Source organism: Phragmites australis, chromosome 5, assembly GCF_958298935.1.
Source record: "Phragmites australis chromosome 5, lpPhrAust1.1, whole genome shotgun sequence".
In the NCBI taxonomy this organism is placed as follows: Eukaryota; Viridiplantae; Streptophyta; class Magnoliopsida; order Poales; family Poaceae; genus Phragmites; species Phragmites australis.
This window is the reverse complement of record NC_084925.1, coordinates 42,330,220-42,351,943: the sequence shown is the minus strand read 5'-3', so window position 1 is coordinate 42,351,943 and position 21,724 is coordinate 42,330,220. Positions and strand designations below refer to the sequence as shown.

General features: G+C 47.0%; 2 protein-coding genes across 2 annotated transcripts; one reads left to right on the top strand and one right to left on the bottom strand.

Moving 5' to 3' along the window:
- Window positions 1-258: 258 nt before the first annotated feature.
- On the top strand, window positions 259-3,820 carry LOC133919787 (ATPase GET3B-like). The gene is made up of 10 exons (XM_062364292.1): window positions 259-672; window positions 776-838; window positions 1,498-1,608; window positions 1,758-1,832; window positions 1,920-1,988; window positions 2,074-2,139; window positions 2,694-2,768; window positions 2,854-2,952; window positions 3,040-3,174; window positions 3,263-3,820. Exons 1-10 carry the CDS (start codon window positions 319-321, stop codon window positions 3,398-3,400), a joined length of 1,185 nt encoding a protein of 394 aa, XP_062220276.1. The 5' UTR covers window positions 259-318; the 3' UTR covers window positions 3,401-3,820.
- A 9,025-nt stretch (window positions 3,821-12,845) lies between these two features.
- On the bottom strand, window positions 12,846-20,951 carry LOC133919786 (geranylgeranyl diphosphate reductase, chloroplastic). The gene is made up of 3 exons (XM_062364291.1): window positions 20,393-20,951; window positions 19,349-19,804; window positions 12,846-13,641 (listed from the first exon to the last, which is right to left on the bottom strand). The coding sequence occupies exons 1-3, from the start codon at window positions 20,872-20,874 to the stop codon at window positions 13,206-13,208; spliced, it is 1,374 nt and encodes a 457-aa protein (XP_062220275.1). The 5' UTR covers window positions 20,875-20,951; the 3' UTR covers window positions 12,846-13,205.
- Window positions 20,952-21,724: the final 773 nt, after the last annotated feature.

Here is a 21,724-nt window from a genome sequence, read left to right as displayed (position 1 = left end):
TAAGTGATATATTTATTTTATCACGCTAAAATGTTATTAAGGTTGTGAGTTACGTTATGTATTTTAGTGCAATAAAATAGACTAGTTTTTAAAAATTTAGTGTCACACATACTATTTTTAAAATATTAGTTTAAAAAAAACTGAAATAAAAAATTCCTCGCTCATTCAACAATGGGCGACTGTAGCATGTTTTTGCCAACGGGCATCTATTTTTACATTTTTTTAATTTTCGAAATATAAAAATAAAAAATTCGGAGAGTCTCGTCGTCAGCAGAGAAGAGAAACCCAAGCAATCCGCCTCATCCCCTGCTCGCCACGATGCTCGCGACCGCCTCGCCGCACCTCCACGGCTCCGCGCGACGCCTCTCCCTGGCAGCGCCCACCGCGCAGGCCCGCTGCGGCGTCTGCTTCCCACACCGGCGCCCAGCCCGGTACGCGGCGTCGGCGGCTGCAGCGGAGGCCGCCCCGCCCGCGAAGGAGGGGGCCGAGGAGCTGGGGTTCCAGGAGATGGCGTCCGGGACGCGGCGGAGGTACTACATGCTCGGGGGCAAGGGTGGGGTCGGGAAAACGAGCTGCGCGGCGTCGCTGGCCGTGCGCTTCGCCAACAACGGACACCCGACCCTCGTCGTCTCCACCGACCCTGCGCACTCGCTGAGCGACTCCTTCGCGCAGGTCATTCACCCCATCAAACACATGTGCTTTTGAGATATTTTTGATTATCTAGTAGTATATCGTTCTTACTTAACTGCTTCACTTCACTTCCTCGGCGTTTCAGGATTTGGGTGGCGGGACGCTCGTCCAGGTCGAGGGCCCTGATTCCCCATTGTTTGCGCTTGAGGTTAGTAATATCAGAATCTGAACTGTGACCTGGAGCTCTGACTGAAACACGCAGGCCAACAAAGTAGTAGGATACCAACTCCGTTATTTTTTACTTTCGTTTGGGACATCGATAGTCTCCAATGCATGTCTTTAACCCTTACTTTTTCTAAGCATTTGTTATCAAATGTTATAGAAAATATAATCATTTAAAAGTATTTTTGATGACAAATCTCAATATTATTGTGTATATTAGTGGTCAAAATTTTCCTTAAACGACATTTATTTGAGAACAGAGGGAGTAATAGCTAGTGTTTGGTTTCGGCAATATAAACATGTATGAAAATTGAAAACTAATATCCATTGGCCACAGGCAGATTTGATATGAGCAAGTTGAAATTCTTTAGCTGATGGCTGCCATTATTTGTTTCTCTTGAAAAGTTCGCATTCTGTGTTACTTTCTGCATTTTTTTTATGAAATGTTATCATCCTAACAGGGCTAGGTCAATGGAATTATTTGAAGTGTGATAATTTGAAAACATCCAACTGTTGAATTTTACAATGTGCTTAGAAGTCAAAATGGTCAGTGTTCTATGGAATGAGAGGGCTGACTTAACGATATGCCTAGGATAGACTAATGTGGATTGTGCTTATGTGTGGCATTTGGGAGTTTTAATGCAGATAAATCCCGAGGAGGTTCGGGAAGAGTTTCGGACAGCAAGTCAAAAGAATGGAGGGACTGGGGTAAAAGACTTCATGGACGGCATGGGCCTTGGAGTGCTTGTTGAGCAGGTATATGGTCATATTTCTGTATGCTTTTGCTTTCAATGCTGTACATTCGCCCATTATGTTCAGTCATGTTAGTGATTAGTGTGAAGCACTGAAGCGCTCTGTCCGAAGTTCAGTTCTGTATTTGGCTAATATCATCTTTTTCAGTACAGCTTGGAGAGTTAAAATTGGGGGAATTATTGGACACACCACCACCAGGATTGGATGAAGCAATTGCAATTTCAAAGGTAAGAAGACATGCGTATGGACTTACAGTACCCTACTTCTCATTCTTCCAGTTGTAGTTGGTGACTTCCTTTTTGCATGTCACTCAGGTTATCCAATTTCTCGAAGCACAAGAGTACAACATGTTTAGCCGCATTGTGTTTGACACTGCCCCCACGGTAATGACCATATCATTGTGTATCCAAAGTTAACTCCAGATACCCAATCACATTATCAGCTGTTATTTGCTTCCCATATTGACAGGGCCATACACTCCGGTTGCTATCCTTACCAGATTTCTTGGATGCGTCCATTGGGAAAATCTTGAAGGTATTGTTAGCTTCCATGCTTTGTGCTATCGTGCTATGATTTATGGCCCTTAATCTATACTAAATGCTGAACGAGGAAAAAATGACGTATCTGGAATTACTTCTTAGAATCCCCTTCTTTTATGTTGATGGCATCTCCTTCTGATATGGTTTCCATCGACTTATCTTGTGCAGCCTTCACGCTGTTCTGTTTTGTTAACACATTCAATTTGTGAAATTGGAAAACACAATACATTGCTTATAATTTGTTCAGCTCAGTGTTAGTGGGCTTGACATTTTTATTCCTTGTGGTTGCCAAGGATCACATGTATCTCCTTCACCTGCTTGATATGACCAACGATCATGACTGTTAATATGCAATTATTTGTCTATTCCGTCTGCTGTTCCTGCAATTTAATTAGAATTTTATATGAAGCTGTCCTTCAGATCCCAGATCCATTAACCAAAAGATAGATATCTCATTAGATTAGGATTATTATTGTATTTTGAAACTTGAAATGATGTTTGCATCGTGTTGAGGTTTCTCATATTGATTTTGCCTTCTTTTTTCTCCAGCTGAGGAGCAAGATTGCTTCTGCAACATCAGCTATTAAATCAGTATTTGGACAAGAGGTTCAACAGCAGGATGCAGTAAGTGTTCTGCTTAGTTCCTCTGGAATATACTGTTTCTTCACTAGGTATTTCAAACTTTCAACACGTGTTCCTCCTACTAAAGGCCAACAAATTGGAGCAACTGAGAGAAAGGATGGTCAAAGTGCGAGAGCTCTTTCGTGACACAGAATCAACAGAGTTTATAATCGTGACAATCCCAACGGTAACAATTGTGTGCCTAACTCTCCAGATCCCTTGTATATGTATGTCTCTGTAACTCTTCCCTTTTATTTTGGTTTAACATTTTCAGGTGATGGCAATCAGTGAATCATCAAGACTGCATTCTTCGTTGCAAAAGGAAAGTGTTCCTGTAAGGAGACTCGTTGTCAACCAAGTTCTACCACCTTCAACATCAGACTGTAAATTTTGTGCTATAAAAAGAAAGGTACAAACTGATTATATTTTCATTCAATATCTGGTTCTTCTAAGAACTACCTACCTGCAGGGGCATTTATCTATTTTCTTTCACGCAGGATCAAACACGTGCTTTGGACATGATAAGGAATGATCCAGAATTGATGGGGTTGAACATTATCCAAGCACCTCTAGTGGACATGGAGATTAGAGGTGTTCCTGCTCTCAAGTTTTTGGGTGATATAGTGTGGAAGTAACTTCAGTAGGGAAAGTAGGATCACTTCAGGGTGCTTAATAGCTCAATACCGCTGTTAGCCCATTGAGTGCTGCATTGTCGAACTGCTTTGCAAACTGTGAAACTTGCTATCAGCTTGGGTAGTTCTTTATAGATAGAATGCAGGTAGCATATTCTCATACCTTAAATCTGAGTGGATGGCCTCGAATTGGAGGGGTTTGCTGCACTAGCATATGGCGAATTGTTACACTTAGCAGCTATGTCGGATTGGATATAGTTGGAAACATGCCAATTGAGCCCAAATGGTGTGGTATTACTGCTTCTGTCCCTTAGATATATAGATAGCAACACTTGTGGCCTTTTGATTCTGCAACTTTGTAAAGTTTGTTCTTGTGTACGTGTCATGTAAATTTTGTTTCAAGAAAAGAGTTTTTTCTTCCCCCTTTCCTAGTGCAAATGCTCAGGATTGTAAGCATGAATAATCACGCGCACTTTCATTGATTTATTATAAGTCACAATAGGTTTTATATATAGCTTGCCGAGGCTATTGTGAATGCATAACTAATATGAACACATAGTGAATGTGAATTCATAATGTGAATGCATGTGGTAACCAAAGGCCTAGTCTGAGTATTGTCGATGTAACCGTTTAGACTAGATCTGAACTGAGTGAAGATAGAAGTAGGTAGTCCTTTGATGAAGATATCGGCGTATTGTGATGTAGTCAGAACATGAAGTACCTGTACATCACCAAGGGCAACACGATCCTGAACAAAATGTATATTGATCTTGACGTGTTTGGTGTGTTAATGTTGCACTAAATTCATCGAGAGATAAACATTGCGTATGTTGTCGTAGTAGACTAAAGTAAAAGAACAACGACAACGCTAGCGCTCCGAAAGTGGTAGAGCATAGGGAACACAATGAGGACGTGCCAGCCATTGGGCGCTAGCTGTGACAGCGCCTTGGGCAGCAGCGTGAGAACGAAAAAGGTGGCGGAATGAAGAGCACTATGAAGTTCCAAATAAGAGGATAAATGGTGCAATATGGCAGAATCAACGTATTACATTGATACTGAGGTCAATGTAGCAGGAGACATTGAGGATAAGACGCCGCACTGGTTTTGCCAAAACTAGACGTGCGTCAGGGACAAAGGCACACATCAGTGTTGTCAGCCAACAATGTTTAGGAAGGGTGCAGGAGCAGTAGTAGAGAAGGGCTCACCGACTGTTGTAGCGCGTGGAGCGACGAGAGGGGGAAAGCCGAAACAATACGCGATGGCCAGAGCATACCAAGCTGAGGAAAGGAGAAAACGTATGTGTGCATGCAAATAAAAAGACTACGACACTGTCGGTGTAAAGAATAGTGGGGTCCCCTTGCAGGTGGACCCACACCGGTAAGATATCAGCAGGTGTTGTATGCCACGTTTGTCCGGAACCGTGGTCACCCCACCCGACTAGTCAGCGACCTCGCGACCCGCCAGCGACCACGCAACCAGACTCTCCGACCAAGCTCTGCGACCAGTCACCAGGTCGCAGGAGCAAACGCCACGACCAGTTTCCTCTGGTTGCGGGACAGGTATGTGTCTAAACAGTCTAATCACAATAAATGCTTTTTCACTCGAGTATTTTCCTTCCTTAGGTCCTCTTTCTGATCGACCAAGGCATGGTCGATGCAGAGCTGTCGTGTCCCGTTTCGTAGCATTAAATGCTACGGGACGGCCTGACAGGCTGTTAGGAGGTTTTTTGCAGGGGTGCAGGCAGCGCGTGAGGAAGGACAGTCCAGGCGATCGAGATAACGTAGGCGGTGGAGCGATGGGACAGGCTCTGTAGCGTCGTAGAGCAAATGAGATAAGTCTGCTCTTAGTAATGATGGGCCTATGTAGGAAGCTCTAACTAGATTTGAGTCTATGTCTTACGTGTAAATCCTCTCTTCCTCTAATATATAAAGGAAGGAGTACCAGGCTTGTAAATGATGGGTTTTTCTGGCGAAGAGAGGCCAGGGATTTGGCCCAAGGAGAAGAGGGTTGGGCAAGAAGATCATCTGTAACCAATTTAGACCACAAGAAAAGAATACAAATGATGTAGGGCTATTACCCTAAGGGGGACCTGAACCTGGATAATTATTGGTGTTCTTGAGTCACATATATATAGACAAATTCAATAGGCACATCCCGAACAAAGATCACGCACCCGTCGTCCGATACACCCCGGAATCATTGTCAGGGATTTTTACCCCCGACAGACACTTAAGGCATTGCCGTCGCATAAGGCGAAAAGCACGGGACAGAAACAGGAGGGGCGGCGGCGACACTACTCGAAGTCGGGTGAGAAGGACCCGAGCAGCATGGACAAAGACTGTAGGTGTGCGATAACTTCGGTTGTGACACGGACAATGATGTTGCAACCTGAGGAGGTGATGCAGTGGCAGCCCGTGCTCGCTAGCAAGGAACCACCTGCCAGAGGAACCACCGCCAGGAGGGGTAGACGTTGTCAGCGGCCGGAACAGAAACAACTGAATGGAGCACGATGAATAAGATAGCATAGACATGGGCATCGGCGCTGCAGCCTGGGAAAGCTAGTAGCAACAACCACGTTCTTAGTGGTGCAACGGTTCAAGCTTGTGGACGACGCGTTGGCGATGATGATCCTAGGTGACGACGATGGGTAGATGGAGCACTCGGATGGCTGCAGAGGAGGGTGCCCTGTCAACGAGTGTGCTTGGTCACTGCGGTGTCGACAGAAGAGAGAAGGCATCGGAGGAATCAATGCAGGGTGGGTGAAGTCTGTAGTCGTGGAGCTTTCAATGGGTCGTTCGGGTGACACAATCCGATCAAGTGACCGGCTGCATGAACTCTAACTATGGGTTGCGCAGCCTCCGGTGAAGATCATCGGGATTGATCTCCCTAGGGATGACGCATTGGAAGCGATTTAGTGGCTAGGTTAAGGAACGAAACTCTCTGATACTATGTATATGGAGAAAATCACGTGTATTTGCATTGATTTATTATAAGTCACAAGAGATTATATATATATATATATATATATATATATTGCCGATGCTGCTGTACACGTATGACTAATATGAACTTCTGCCTTGAGAGCTTAGAGAGATCACTTCTGTTTTAGCCGGGTACCATTAACATGCTTTTGGTTTGGCACGGTAATCCTGGCTACATTAATGTGATCTAAACCAAGGTGCGGGTAACGACAACACGCGGACGCTATTGAGCTAGTGCTGTCTTGGATTCCTGCAGCATGCAGGCGCGCGCCGCCCATCCAAGCCGACCCGGGAGCCTCGGGAGTCAGCTCTGCAACTGCAAGCTGATCCAGAAAGGCATTTCTGCCGGTTTCTGCAGTAGTAGTACTACCAATACATGAGGTCTCGTCTTTTTCTACTTAAATCTGAATCTTGCATAGGAATATGATATTACCACTAAAGCATAGATTTCTCACAGTTCCGATGAGGACAACTCAGTGCTTTTCTTCCTGATTTGCAAAAGAAAAGAAATCCACAAGGGATGCAGTAGTATACATTCAGCGATTCAGCGTTGCATTCTCTGGTTTGGATTTCGGAAGCTGTTTGATTATATTGTGCAGAACTATTGTACAGAGTGCTAGCTCCTGCGTTGTGTCGATCTTAATGCATACTGTCTCATTCGTGTGGTCAAATCAGGTCCTGCAAAGGTTCTGCTTGAGGCTGGGCAATATATCTAATAGTTTAAATATATCCAATAAACTATTAGATATATTACTGTAGAATTATTTATTGGTGGCATGTATCTATATTGTTAGAGATGATCTAATACACAAACCTTTATATGAGGTGTGGCCTTCTGTTGTTTTCCAGCACAACTCCCTTTATCAGATGAACGTCTAGTAATGGATAAATGAAAGCTTACATCATGCCAATAGAAGATTAACTCGAGCCTTCATTTCCCACATCTTTTAACATGAGAAAGTACTATCTACAATAAAAAAAGGGTCATGTTTTGGCTCTTAGGCTAGGTTTTAATATGGTGGCTTACAATAGAAAGAGTAAGATTGTGTTCACCGTATTTATTACTCTAGAAGTCAAAAAGTTCAAGATTGCTGCTAAACCACCACTCATCAAGAAGAAACCCACATCATAACTCATCAAGAAAAAAAACCGGTACAATAGCCCAAGAATGCTCCACAACTTAAGGTGAGAGCCCAGAGTGACCGGCAGTCGAGCTTCCGAGAGACTTTACCATTGCACCTACTATCAAAGGAATAGTCACTTGGTTGGATTTTGCTTTCGACGTAAGAGAGATGAACGGAGTGAGTAGGAGTGAAGTACTCAGGACATATACCACCCCTCTGTTGGTGTACATAAGTCTTTTCTCCGTTCTTATCCACGAGTCCATAATTTTTTAGTCTTTTCCTTGGGACATTGCCCGATGTGAATTTTATCATGACTCACATGATTTTGATCCACGTGTAAGAGACTTTGAGTCTCAACGCTTTGGTGGACCACATGTTCCCCATCGTGGTACTCATCCCTATCATGTTGGTGTTGAGTTGCATGCTCCTACTGTTTCAGCTTCAAGACGGATGACTCAGTACTGGATTCCCAGGAGGTTTTTTACTAACCCCAGTACTGAGTCATCCACCTTAATTTTTCTTCTATGTAGGTGGCAGGTTGACGTCTGGAGAAAAAGTGGCTCATTGACTCTAGTTGTTCATACCATATGACCGGAGATTCATCATGGTTCTTCAGCCTCACCCTAATAAAACATCACGAGTACATCACTTTCGGAGATAATCGAAAAGTTAGAGTGAAGGCCAAAGGAACAATAAGGGTAAATGAGAGTTTTAATATCAAAGATGTGACTTTGGTAGAGCATCTGGGATACAACCTGTTTTTTTATCTCAGTTGCTAGATGAGGACTTGGAAGTGCGCTTCAAGTGTGATACTTCTCGAGTTCTTGATTCTTTTGGCACTTTGATTTGCAAGATTTCTCGAGTTAGGAGAGTTTTTGGAGCCGATTTTTTGAGGTTTCTGGTTCTTCTCGGTGTTTATTTGCTCAACTTTTTTCTGAGCTTTGGATGTGGCATAGGAGATTAGGGCATATGAGTTTTGATTTGTTTACTTGTTTGAGTGTCCTAGTCTTGATCCAAAGATTACCAAGCTCAAGTTTGAGAAAAACCTTGTCTGTGCTCTTTGTCAGCATGGTAAGATGGTTGTCACTCTTCACCAACCAGTCAATCTGGTGATAACTAAATGGCCAGGAGAACTTCTCTATATAGACATTATTGGTCCTTTTCGGGTTCGTTCGGTGGGTGGGAAGTAGTATGTATTTGTTATTGTTGACTATTACTCTCGCTACTTTTGGGTATTCTTTCTTGTAAGCAAAGATGAAGTATTTTCACACTTTCGAAGCTTAGCTTTGAGATTGTTCAAAAAACTCTTAGGTGTATTGAAAACAATTCGCAGTGATAATGATACCGAGTTAAAGAACTATCTCTTTGATACTTTATGCCTTGAACATGGTATTGAGCATCAATTTTCTGTCCCACGCGTTTCTCAGCAGAATGACATGGTTGAAAGAAAGAACAGGACTTTAGTGGAGATGGCTAGGATGATGCTCGATGAGCATAGGACTCTTAGGAAATTTTGGGTTGAGGTTATTAGCACAATATGTTGTATCTCAAATTAGATTTTCTTACGCTCGATCTTGAATTTGACTTCATATGAGTTGCGCTTTGAGAGAAAACCGAAAGTTTCACATTTGAGAGTTTTTGGTTGCCGATGCTTCATCATAAAGTGTGGCAATCTTGATAAGTTCAAGTCATGCTCTTCTGATGGTATTTTCTTACGATATTATCTTCATAGTCATTCTTACAGGGTTTACAATCTTGATACTAACACTATCATAGAATCATATGATGTGACTTTTGATGAATCAACCCCCTTAAAAGATGTGCATTCATCAAGGGAAAGCATTTGATTTTGTGTTTTTAGGTTTTATTGCTCCTTTGAGGTTTTTGGATTGTATTTATCTTTCTTAGGTCTTATGTAACCTTTCTTATGTCAAGTGATATGTTTTTGCTCTTTCTTAAGTTTTTTGTCACTTTGATGAGCCTATCTTCTTCAAATAAAAATCTTTGTGTTTTGATGTGTTGTCAATACACTCATCAAGGAGGAGATTGAGAAACCAAGTTAAAATGTGCCTTGGTTTATATGTGATGAGTGATTGACAAGCTTATCAATTTGATTTGTTGAGTTTTGGATTGCTTGAGCTTGGTTTGAGCATTTTGATTATTGACTAACTAGATTTGGAGTTAGAGAAATGTGTTTGCTTATCTCATGGTGTTCAGGTGACGAATGCAACTTGACGGTCGACGGCATGTGATCGGGGCTAAGCGGGTGCTTGGTGTTGGACGATCAAGGAGGTCGAACGGATCAAGGGTGATCCTAACTGTATATGTGAAGATCAAGCAAAATATGAAATGGGCGATGAAGATAGCGTGTTGACAAAGTTAAGCGAAATGGATGTCTGTGCAAGTGATAAGGTGGCCCGATGGATCGAAAGCGGGTGAGACTTGCTGATGGTTAGGATCGTAAGACGGAGTACACATGTCGACATCAGAACGCTTTCTTAAGGTGTAAACAAGTGGCGACTCAACCTTTAAAAAGCGTGCAGAGAGTTTTACAGTTAGACCTCAAAACTGTGGGAGGATTGGAGGAGTATGTGGCATCATCGCGAGCTTGAGTCGAGGCGAAGCTATGTCGTGAAGGCGTCGCGGTCGTTTGATGGACAGAGCAAGAAATGAATCAAAATACCCTCGGTGGTAGGTAGAAGTGTACTATAAGAGATAAGTATTTTGGTAACAAGTTAGTAAATTTTGGAGTCAAATTTACTAGGCCTATAAATAAAGGGGTAGGGCTCTGAGAGAGTTTGAACCAGCCATTTGAGCCTCTTGTGCCACCTATTTGAGAGACTAGTGCTAGGGTTTTAGAGGAGAGGAAAGATAATATGTGTGAGTTTTGAGAGAAAAATATTTGTAGTTTGCCTAAAATAGGGTTGACCTATTTGAGTAATGAAGTTTATATTTTTGCATATGCTTGAATTCCCCTACTTCTAGTTTTCCTCTATTGGTTCTTTTTTTTTAAGTTTTCGATCTCGGTTGTGATTTTTATTTTAGAGCTTGAGCTGAATTTTTTCATCTTGTTGTAGTTAATTTTCTAGTTTCTAGAGGTATAAAATTCACGTAAAAAAGTATAGAATTTGGTATTGAATTTTGTTTGCCTATAATCCATCAACTTGGAGGTTTTCTTCACCTATGATCATCTCCTTGAGTTTTTGGTGTTTCTCCTAAAGATCTAATTTTTGTGTAGGGTTGAGTAATAAATTGATTTGTTGTGGAACCCAAGGTTCGATTTCAATCATGAGACCCACCTTTTATTGCATTTTTAAATTTGATTTTTTATCGAAACTTCCGAGTTGAGCCTGAATTTCTGTTGCGTTGCTCTTTGTAGTGATTCCTTCTTAAGGTATGTTGGATGAATAAGGAGTAGACTATCTATTTCGTAAAAAATTTGTAAGACATCTATTCACTCCCTCTCTAATCACATATCTCGTGCCTCCCCATCAGAAGCAATCAGTGAAAGCACCGTTTTATATCATATGCATTGCACAAATCTCAGTGTAAATATGAATGATGTGGATAATCCACCTCACCATAAGGTATTTTGGCAGTGCATTTTCCATTTCTGAACGTCGTGCTAGGTTTGATCGTATGGATTTTTCCTGATCTCAGTCTCAGTGTGTTAGTCATCCCGTAGCTTAATTAGCGGTGTTAGCGATAGCGTGTTTGAGCATCTCCAGTAGCTCCCCTAACTCATCTTCTATAGCTAAATGTAGAGAATTTGATTTTAAAAATCCTCTCTAACGGCTCTCTAACTCATCCCCTATAGCTAAATATAAGGAATTTAGCCCTAAAAATCCTCTCCAATAACTCTCCTAATCAATCCTCTATTTTTGAGTATCCTCTAAACCAACCACCACATCCCTAAATATAAATAGATATTTTATGGTGCTTGGAAGTTATGATACCCGTCCATTTAGAACAATCAAAGGGTTAAGAACGGAGAAGTACTTGTTAAAAGATACTTTAAGTTGTAGACCAGGTATCAAGTTGAAGAATAAGTCATAGGATAGATTAGCAATTTTGTTACCAAAATCTAATTAGGCAAAGGGACAGTTTAGTAAAAGCTCATTCATGGGCATCAACGAGGTGTGCCATCCTCGACGACACCCTCCGCAGCACCCTGCCGCCCCCTTGGCGGTGGCGACGGCATAAATCTGCAAGAACTCAAGCAGGAACACGATGTCGACGAGCATCATCCACGCCAGCGTCTCGCCGCTGAAGTCGAGGTACCGGTGGTAGTATGCGTGGACCTTGCGCTCGAGGTACCGCCAGTGGTGGTACGGGCCGAGCGCAATGAGCTGAGGCATGTAGCCCTCCGGCTTGTGCACCTGCAGCTGCTTGGGCACGTTGAACATGGACACCGGGATGCCGTTGTCGTCGTCGTCGTCGCTGGCGCAGTCCTCCTGGAGGGATTACCGGATCTGGACCACCCACCTAACCTCGTCGAACACCAGTGGCGTCGCGTGCCGGCTCACGGCCTGGTGATCGGAGGCAGCTATTGCTACCACTAGTGCCTAGCTAGCTCCTGCGTGCTGCCTCTCACCGCCACTCACTAGTCACTATAATTTATACGAGAGATGCTGATCGTTGCGTTGCCTACTTGCCTGTTAACTGGATCAATGGCGGTGATATAATCGAATTCTAGAATACTATATCATACCATTAGTCGATTCAATTTTTCAAAATAGAATGGACAAAGTAAAGTTGGTGGCACTGGCCCTTTCGGTTGGAAATGTTGAGACTTCATGTCGATCATATCTCACCTTCATTTTTCACATGTTTTCCTTCTGCTGGGAGACAATCAGAGCTGCAGATGCCGATCAGATTACGTGAGTACAATTAGATCCAAGATCAATTACTAAACTACCTCTGTTTATATTTATTCAAGTTCCTAACCTGCCCTCGTAGAAATCAGCGGCGATGAGGTTCCCCAGCACTGTAACAAACCTCCAAATATAAAGAGCCTCTTACATTCTCTATCCAGCCATACTCTCCACTGACGTGTGGATCATCTTTTTACAATATATTGATAAAATAAAAGAAAGTGAGATATAGGGATCGAGATTTAATAGATTTGATAGAGAGTGAAAAAATATAATGGATGGATTTTTGAAGAACGATCCCTGTATGAGAATATAAGGGATGAGTTTTAAGATGAGATATAGGAGAGACTCTTAACAGTAAGGTCAGGCTTGTTATTTATGCCAAGCAGTAAGTTCACCATGACAACCTCCCAATACTTTTGCTGTACGCATGCAAACTTTGCTCCAAAAATAATTGTATGCAGACATATTTTCTGCTAGAAGAACAGTTCAGCCATTCAATTTCATTCGTTGTTCGTCAGAAACAGGGTACAGTAATCAGAACAGGGGACTTTTATGTACAGCCTGATGTTGGCGTCTTCGGTAATCCAATCGAACTGCTCCGAATTCTGAATATCACCAGATGCTTTACATGAACAGGGCAGGATCGATCACTATACAGCCTTGATCGACGAGCACAACCTCTCCTCTTCTCCGTGCCTCCGTACGTTGGCCTAAATTAACCCGTTTGATCAGCCGCGAATCTCTACTAGTACATCGATCAGCTGCGACTCGGACGTCTCAAGTGAATGGCAGCTCTGACGACGTCGTCGTCGTCGTCACGGGTCGCTCACAAGGTGACCTTCTCCATCTCCCGGCGCAGCGCGATGGCCCTGACGAGGCTGCCGATGGTGTTGACGGCGAGCTTGATGTCATCGAGCGGGTTGCCCGGCACGACGCGTTTGTAGAGGTAGCTGTCGAAGGTCATCTTCTGCACGTAGTCGTCGGCGCACATCTCCACGAACGCCTCGCGCGCCGCGTTGGAGCGGTAGAACACCTTCTGCAGCACGTCCAGCACCTTGTACGTCGGCCAGTAGAGCCGGTCGAACTCGGCCAGGTACTTGCGCAGGTCGCTCTCCTCCACCATCCTCGTGCCGTTCGCGGACCCGGCCACGATCGCCTCCGCGCACATCCGCCCGCTCTTTGCCGCGAAGTAGATGCCCTCGCCGGAGCACTTGGTCACGTACCCCGCCGCGTCGCCGACCAGCGTCACCCGCCCTGACACTCTGAGCCATGCATTGAGAGCGTGGAAGATTTGCATCACACGACCGATAATTTCCATTAGCAAGGATCGGTACATAAATAGGATACACAGAAGAAGCAAGCAACAAAACAGGCGATATACATGCAGGCGATAGAGTGCATGCAAACTAAAAACAGAAAATATCTTGGTTTGTTGCCGTAGACTACTCCTGGGATGACGGGAGATCGTTCCTGATCCTTGCGCCTGTGAAGGAAGTTGCCGTGCCTGACAGCGCCATGCACGGTGCAACGGATATACGCTAACACGCCCCCGCAGTCGGAGCGGGAGCAGAGCGGACGTTCAGACTGGACCGGAACTCCGTGAATAGCGAGGATGGCAGGCCTTTGGTGAAGACATCAGCGTACTGTGACGAGGTAGGCACATGAAGAACACGCACTGCTCCGGTAGCCACACGGTCCCGGACAAAATGCAAGTCAATCTCAATGTGTTTGGTGCGCTGATGCTGCACTGGATTGGTAGAGAGATAGACTGCGCTGATATTGTCACAATAGACAACAGTAGCACGCTGGGGCGGGCAGTGGAGCTCATGCAGTAACTGGCGTAGCCAAGAAGTCTCAGCCACAGCATTAGCGACAGCCCGATACTCAGCTTCAGCACTGGAGCGAGAGACGGTGTGCTGCCGCTTTGAAGACCAGGAGATAAGATTGTCCCCAAGAAAGACTGCGTAGCCCGAAGTCGAGCGGCGAGTGTCGGGACAGCCTGCCCAATCTGCATCAGAATAAGCAATGAGCGCTCCAATGGAGGTGCGGTGAAGCTGTAAGCCAAACTCAAGTGTGCCCTTTAGATACCGAAGAATGCGTTTCACCAGAGCATAGTGAGGCTCTCGAGGATCATGCATGTGAAGACAGACTTGCTGCACGGCATAAGCAATGTCGGGTCTGGTGAAAGTGAGATATTGTAAGGCACCGGCTAACCCACGGTAGTGCGTAGGATCAGCCACAGGGGGACCAGCATCTGAAGCGAGCTTGGCGTTCGTATCAACTGGCGTAGAACATGGCTTGCAGTCACTCATATTTGCCCGAGCAAGAATATCCAGAATATACTGCCGCTGACTGAGGAATAAGCCACCATCACGATGACTGACAGACATGCCAAGAAAGTGATGGAGGGGCCCCAGGTCTTTCATGGAAAACTCATGCTGAAGTGCACTTATAATATGGCGAAGGAGAATCGCAGAGGAAGCAGTGAGAATGATATCATCCACATATAAGAGTAAATATGCTGTATCACTGCCGCGACGAAGAATAAATAGTGAAGAATCTGATTTGGCACCAATGAACCCAATGGAGAGAATAAAGGATGCAAACCGACTGTACCATGCGCGAGGAGCCTGCTTGAGTCCATATAGAGACTTATTCAGGCGACAGACATGATCAGGGTTGACTGAATCCACGAAGCCAGAGGGTTGAGCACAATAGACTGTCTCTGTAAGGGTGCCATGTAAGAAGGCATTCTTCACATCAAGCTGATGAACATGCCAATCCTGGGAGAGAGCAACAGTGAGCACTGTCCTGATAGTAGCAGGCTTAACAACCGGACTGAAAGTTTCATCAAAGTCGATGCCAGGCCGTTGGGTGAAACCTCGAAGGACCCAACGTGCTTTGTAGCGCTCAAGATCACCAGTAGGAGAGAGCTTGTGACGAAAGACCCATTTTCCTGTCACAATGTTAGCACCGGCTGGACGAGGTACAAGGTCCCAAGTATGATTGGCCTGTAAAGCTGAGAATTCCTCGATCATGGCGTCACGCCAGTTAGGATCAGCCAAGGCACTCCTGTAAGTCTTCGGCAGCGGGGACAAGACAGCAGCATGAAGATTCATGCGCGACAATGGCTGGCGGAACCCATCCTTGCCCCGTGTGACCATGACGTGATCATTGGTGACAGGTGCTGTGGGGACAGCAGAGGGAGGCCGCATTCCCGCAACTTGCGCACGATCTGTCGAAGAACTCGCAGCCCAAGGTGGAGAAGCGGTCGGGCTGGCAACAGCCTGTGACCAAGGGTCAACAGGGGCAGCCCGACGTGGCGCACAAGCAGAGGAAACTCCATCCGTGCGTGGCGCGCATGGGGTGGGCATGCAGCGCTGACGTTGCTGCGCAGGGGAAGCGCATGCAGTGGGCCACGGGGCCTCGCGCGCAGTGGGTGATGGAGCTGGGGTGCTCGACGTGGCCGTTGGCGACGGGCTGGCCTCGCACGCAGTGGGCGACGGAGCTGGGGTGCTCGACGTGGCCGTGCGTGGTACGCATGCGCTTGGTGACTGGCCGGCGCAGGTTCTGGGCGCCACGCCTCGTGGCGCGCAGGCGGAGGGCGGCTGGGCCGCGCCTTGTGGGGTGGTGTCAGAAGATGCCTGGGCAACGTCGGCTCCGCTGGCAGCAGCCTGAGGTGCTAGACCAACAGGGGCAGCAGGGCCGGCACTGGGAGGTGATCCTGCAAAAGTGTTAGAGCCAACCGGTGGTAAAAGTGCCGCGTCAAACTCCGAGAGAAAATCAAAGTTGGAGGAAGGAATGTCGGAGCTTGACTCGGCGAAAGGGAATGAGGATTCGTCAAAGATGACGTGGCGAGATATAATGACTCTGTTAGAGGAGAGGTCAAGGCATCGATAGCCTTTGTGGTCCGATGAATAGCCAAGAAACACACAAAGGGTTGAGCGGGGGGATAGTTTGTGAGTGGTGGTGGCAGAGAGGTTGGGGTAGCACTTGCATCCGAAGACACGGAGGTGAGAGTAGGAGGGAGGAGTGCCATATAGTGCAAAGAAAGGGGTGGAAAAATGCAGTGTTTTGGTGGGATGGCGATTCAGCAGGTATGTGGCCGTGTGCAAGGCTTCGACCCAATATGAGGGGGGGAGGGAGGCTTGGATCAACAAAGAGCGGACAATGTTGTTGGTCATGCGAATGATACGTTCAGCTCTACCATTTTGCGGCGAGGTGTATGGGCAAGACATACGAAGAGTGGCCCCGCGGGTGAGAAATAGCATACGGGAGCTGGAGTTATCGAACTCACGACCATTGTCGCATTGAACGCTTTTAATGGAGGTACCAAACTGCGTAGTGACATAGGAAAAAAAGTGTGACAACATGGAGAAAGTGTCAGATTTTAGACGCAGTGGAAAGGTCCACAAATAGTGCGTGCAATCATCTAAAACAACAAGATAATACTTGTAGCCTGAGACACTAAGAACAGGAGATGTCCATAGGTCACAATGTATTAAATCAAAAGGTTTAGATGCACGAGATGATGAGCTAGCGAATGGCAAGCGTGTGTGGCGGCCTAGCTGACATGCATGACATAGGGAATCTAACTCACTCTTATTACAATGAATAGCACTAGTGCTCGCAAGTTTGGAGAAAGCCTCATGACCAAGATGACCAAGACGACGGTGCCAAAGAACGGAGGAAGTGCCAGCGGTGAGGGCATGAGGAAGAAACGCCTCAGGTCGCAGGGGGTAAAGTTGTCCGGAACTATTGCACCTGGCGATCACGTTCTTGGAGTGAAGATCCTTCACAGAAACGCCAAACGGATCAAATTCAAGTGAGCAATTGTTATCAACAGTGAATTGTCGGACAGAAATTAAGTTTTTGATAATATGAGGGGACACTAGAACATTACGCAAAAAGAGGGGGCCGCTGGCAGCAGAAAAGGTAATGGCACCGGTGGATGTGACCGGAAGAAAGGAACCGTTGCCAACAACAATATTAGAGGGGGTAGAAGAGGAGGGTGGGTGAGATGTGGTAAGATTACCGGCGTCCGACGTCATGTGGGAGGTGGCGCCGGAGTCGAGGTACCAATCCGTATTGGTGGGAGGGTTTAGCGTCATTGTGTTAAACGAATTAGCCAACGCAGTTTGATCCCAACCCAAGGGGGGCACAACAGGAGCACCGGACGTCTGCATCGAAGGCCAAACAGCGGCATGCGGTTGGAAAGCGCCGTATCCAGTAGCTGCATGCGGCTGGCCAGCAGCGCCTGGGCCTGCGCCATATACAGCAGCGCCTGGGCCCAGCTGCATGGTGCTGTAGCCGCCAAGCACAGGTGCCTGCATGCCGCCATGTGGCTGCAAGCCGCCGAGCGGGCTGGCGAGGAGAGCGTGCTGCGGTCCGTGCGCCGGCTGGGAAGGACGAGGCCCGAGAGAGTTTGCAGTCGGGCGGGGAGCGGAGGAGCTGGACCCGGACCAAACCTGGAAGGTTCCGGTCCAAGGATTCCAGACGGTCGGCCAACTTGGTTTGCCGTTCGGCCCGCCGACGGAGGAGGGGTTGCCGCCACCAGTAGAGTTGTGGCCGCCGGCGGAGTCATTGCGACGTCCGCGACGACGGTTCTTGCCGCGTGATCCACCCGAGGTGTTCGGCGTCGCGCCGGTGGCGTTCGTCGGGCCACGATTGGGTGAGCCGCCAGTCGAGCCAGCGAGGAAGGCAGACGAAGACGACGACAACTTGTTTGCCATGGTTAGCTCTTCCAAAAGGAGATCTGAACGAACCTCAATGAAGGACGGGAAGGGCTTTTGTCGCTTGAGGAGCGCCGTCATGTAGGAGAATTTTTCGTTGAGGCCGCGAAGAATGTTGAGGACGAGGGTCCGGTCAGGTACGGGCTCACCAAGATCGCCGAGAGCGTCCGCCATGCCCTTCAGTTGGCGACAATAGTCCGTAATGGACAAGTCGCCTTGGATGAAGTTCCGGAACTTGGCGTCGAGGTAGAGCGCACGAGTTTCCTTGTTGCCAAGGAATTGTTGCTCAAGGCCGAGCCAGACGGAGCGCGCCGTAGCCTCGCGATGCATGACGAGCTCCTGGAGGTCCGACGAAATCGTGCCATAGAGCCACGACTTGACCGTGCAGTCAAGCTGTGACCACGTGTCGTCGTCGGGATCCCCGTCGTCGGAGAGGACGTGGTTGTCGAGGGCGTACTTGCCGAGCGTGTTGAGGAGGAGGTTCGACCACTTGCTGTAGTTGGCGGAGTCGACGTCGAGGACGACGGGCACCAAGGTCTTGATAGATTGCACAGCAACAGCCTGGGCGTGGAGGCCACTGCGCGCATTGGCGACGGCGAGAGCGCGCATGTCCGCAGCGCGTTGCGCATCCAAGCGGGCGCGCTCGGTCTCGGCAGCCACGCGTGCGGCGCGTTCGTCCTCCTCGTGCTTCAGGCGTGCTTCATCATCAGAAGCCATGGCAGGGTGTAACCAGCGAGCACAGGCAATGGTGTGCAGGCGTGCGGCAAGGAGAAGCCGCAGGCGTGCGAGCACAGGTAGGCGTGGCCGGCAACTATGGTTTGCGGAAGCGGAGAGGCCGCAGAAGCGAACCGTCTCGTGATACCATGAGAGCGTGGAAGATTTGCATCACACGACCGATAATTTCCATTAGCAAGGATCGGTACATAAATAGGATACACAGAAGAAGCAAGCAACAAAACAGGCGATATACATGCAGGCGATAGAGTGCGTGCAAACTAAAAACAGAAAATATCTTGGTTTGTTGCCGTAGACTACTCCTGGGATGACGGGAGATCGTTCCTGATCCTTGCGCCTGTGAAGGAAGTTGCCGTGCCTGACAGCGCCATGCACGGTGCAACGGATATACGCTAACATGCATGACATGCATGATCAAACTCATCGGCCAACTGCGATGCGATTCTGAATTCATGCCGCACAAAGAAAATCAAAGCTTGCGCATTGTGCTGAAGTTAATCACCTCTTAGGCCTGGGGTGCTCGGGGATGGGGTGCGCCTCGACGCGGATGATCTTGCCGCCCTCGATCTTGTCCTTGGCGCGGAGGCGCGTGGCGGCCTGGAACTTCTTGATGTCGGCCTTGTGCGTGACGGTGCCGGTGCCGACGGCGACGTGGTCGCACTTGGGGAACACCCACCCGTAAAAGTCGGGCGAGACGTCGTCGCCGACGTACATCTCCGCGCGCTCCTCGTAGTACACCATCTTGTCGTTGGGGATCTTGACGCGCTCCTGGAACGCGATGGCGTACTCGTAGTCGCCCGCGCCCATGTCCTTGGCCACGCGGGAGTTGGCGCCGTCCGCGCCCACGATCGCGTCCACCTCGAACGAGCGCTTCTCGCCGCCGACCTTGCCGTTGGTGCTGTCGTAGTGATTGTAGTGCACCACGTACGAGCCGTTCGGTTCCTTGGGTGCCTCGTACCTGAGCAAAACATTCAGAAAGAGGAGATGCCGACAATTTGGAGATTTTAGTGTCGGATTTCTTATTCTAGCACAAGAATGTTGTCATTTAGTCAAATAAAGTCTGCAGCACGCAGAGCGATTTTCTATGTGTACTTTTGTTTCATTCAATTGGAATCAATTCCCTAAAGTTTGTGAAAGTACTAGAATTAGGGGTCCAAACAAACATGCACAAATTTATTAATTGGAGTAGTGGAAAGAAATGCATCCACAACGTAGCACTTCCTCCGGTCACAAAAGAATATTGTTTTAATATCGATACCATCACCAATACAATACTTTGATCACTAATTACTTATATAAAATATATGTAAAATATGATAAAGTTGTGATATTTTAAAACTACTTTTAATGACAAATCTAGCTATAACTTTTTTAAAAATTCGATCGAAATATTCAACAACATATTGACAGTCAAAGTTTAAACATGTTTGTGAACAGAGCGAGTATTATTTTTCATGAATTTTAATGCTTCCAGTATCAATGCATGCGTACGACACACATGCTCTTCAGTTCCTTCATATTCTTGCTGTTTTGTTTGAGTGCATACCTTAGGAAGAGGCCATTGACGACTTCCGCGCCGGCGGACTCGGCCCGGGAGCGGAGGTAGGCGTCGAGCACCTCGCGCCTGACCATCCCGATGTACTCGTGCGGCGCGAGCGTGCGTCCGATGTCCACTGCGACGTTGGATGGCGATATCATCTTCATCTTCCTCACCCTCCGGTCCACGAGGTCCAGCGGCAGGTCGAACTCCGACACCATGCACAGCGGGATGGCCCCGCCGCACGGCTTGCAGTTGTCAAGCTTCCGCTCGATCAGCACCGTCTCCACGCCGCCCTTCGCCAGCGCCTCCGCCGCGGCGCCACCCGCGGGGCCGCCTCCCACCACCGCCACCCGCAGCCGCCGCCCGACCGGCAGCTTCGGGCTCGACGCCGCCGCGCGCGTCACCAGCAGCCGTGCCCTTCTGCTGCCCCCCATCGGACGGGCCCGGCACGAGGACGGCAATGCCACGGCGGAGGAGAGGGAGGTCATTGTTGCGTGGATTCGAGGCTCCGGAGTTCGATCTCGGGAGGATCTTTCGTTTGAGCTCAACGTGAGCGAGTGTGAGCGGCGAGTGGAACCTAGTATACTGAAGTGGGAGCGGAGGGAGCAGTGGATAGGATGACGGGGGATTGCGGGGGATGCTGGTCGTTGGATCTGGCGATTGGACGGTCTGGATCGGGTAAGGATCAGGTTTTGTCTGTTTCCGCTTTTGCTTCTTGATCTGTGTGCCAAGTCACTTGAGCGGTGAACTCATAAATCCTTGTGTGCAGTAGGTGGGTGGTGCGTTGCCACGTTATATTCTTTATATTCTTTTTTGAAAAAATAATATATTCTTTTTTTCATTAAACTTTATGATGAGATTGATTCTCATCTCACTCTTCCCTATTCTCTTTCTCCTCCTTTTTCAGATCTCATATGAAATAAAATTACAGTATAGCTCCCGATGGCACTCCCACAACGCATTCATATCTTTATATTTAAATAAGTTTTTACTTAATATTAAAATATTTAATATTTATGTTTTTTTTTAACACGTGGGCAATTGGGCTTCTAGCTCTTTGATCCCAATAAATACTGAAGTCTATTTTTTTTCACTTGAATTCCTTCTCACACTCTGTAAATGAGTGGATAAAATATCACAATTATCTTCTGTTGTCCTATAGTTTAATCTACTATTAACACAGAGGCAATATATCGTGACTACTGAAGTTGGCTTAGTGATCAGTTCGATTCGATTAGTACATTGTTCCTCTCTCCTATCATCTTTGGTTGACATGGATGCAAGACATGGAAAGAAACCTAATTGTCTACTTGTACACCGATAGTGTTCTAAAAATAC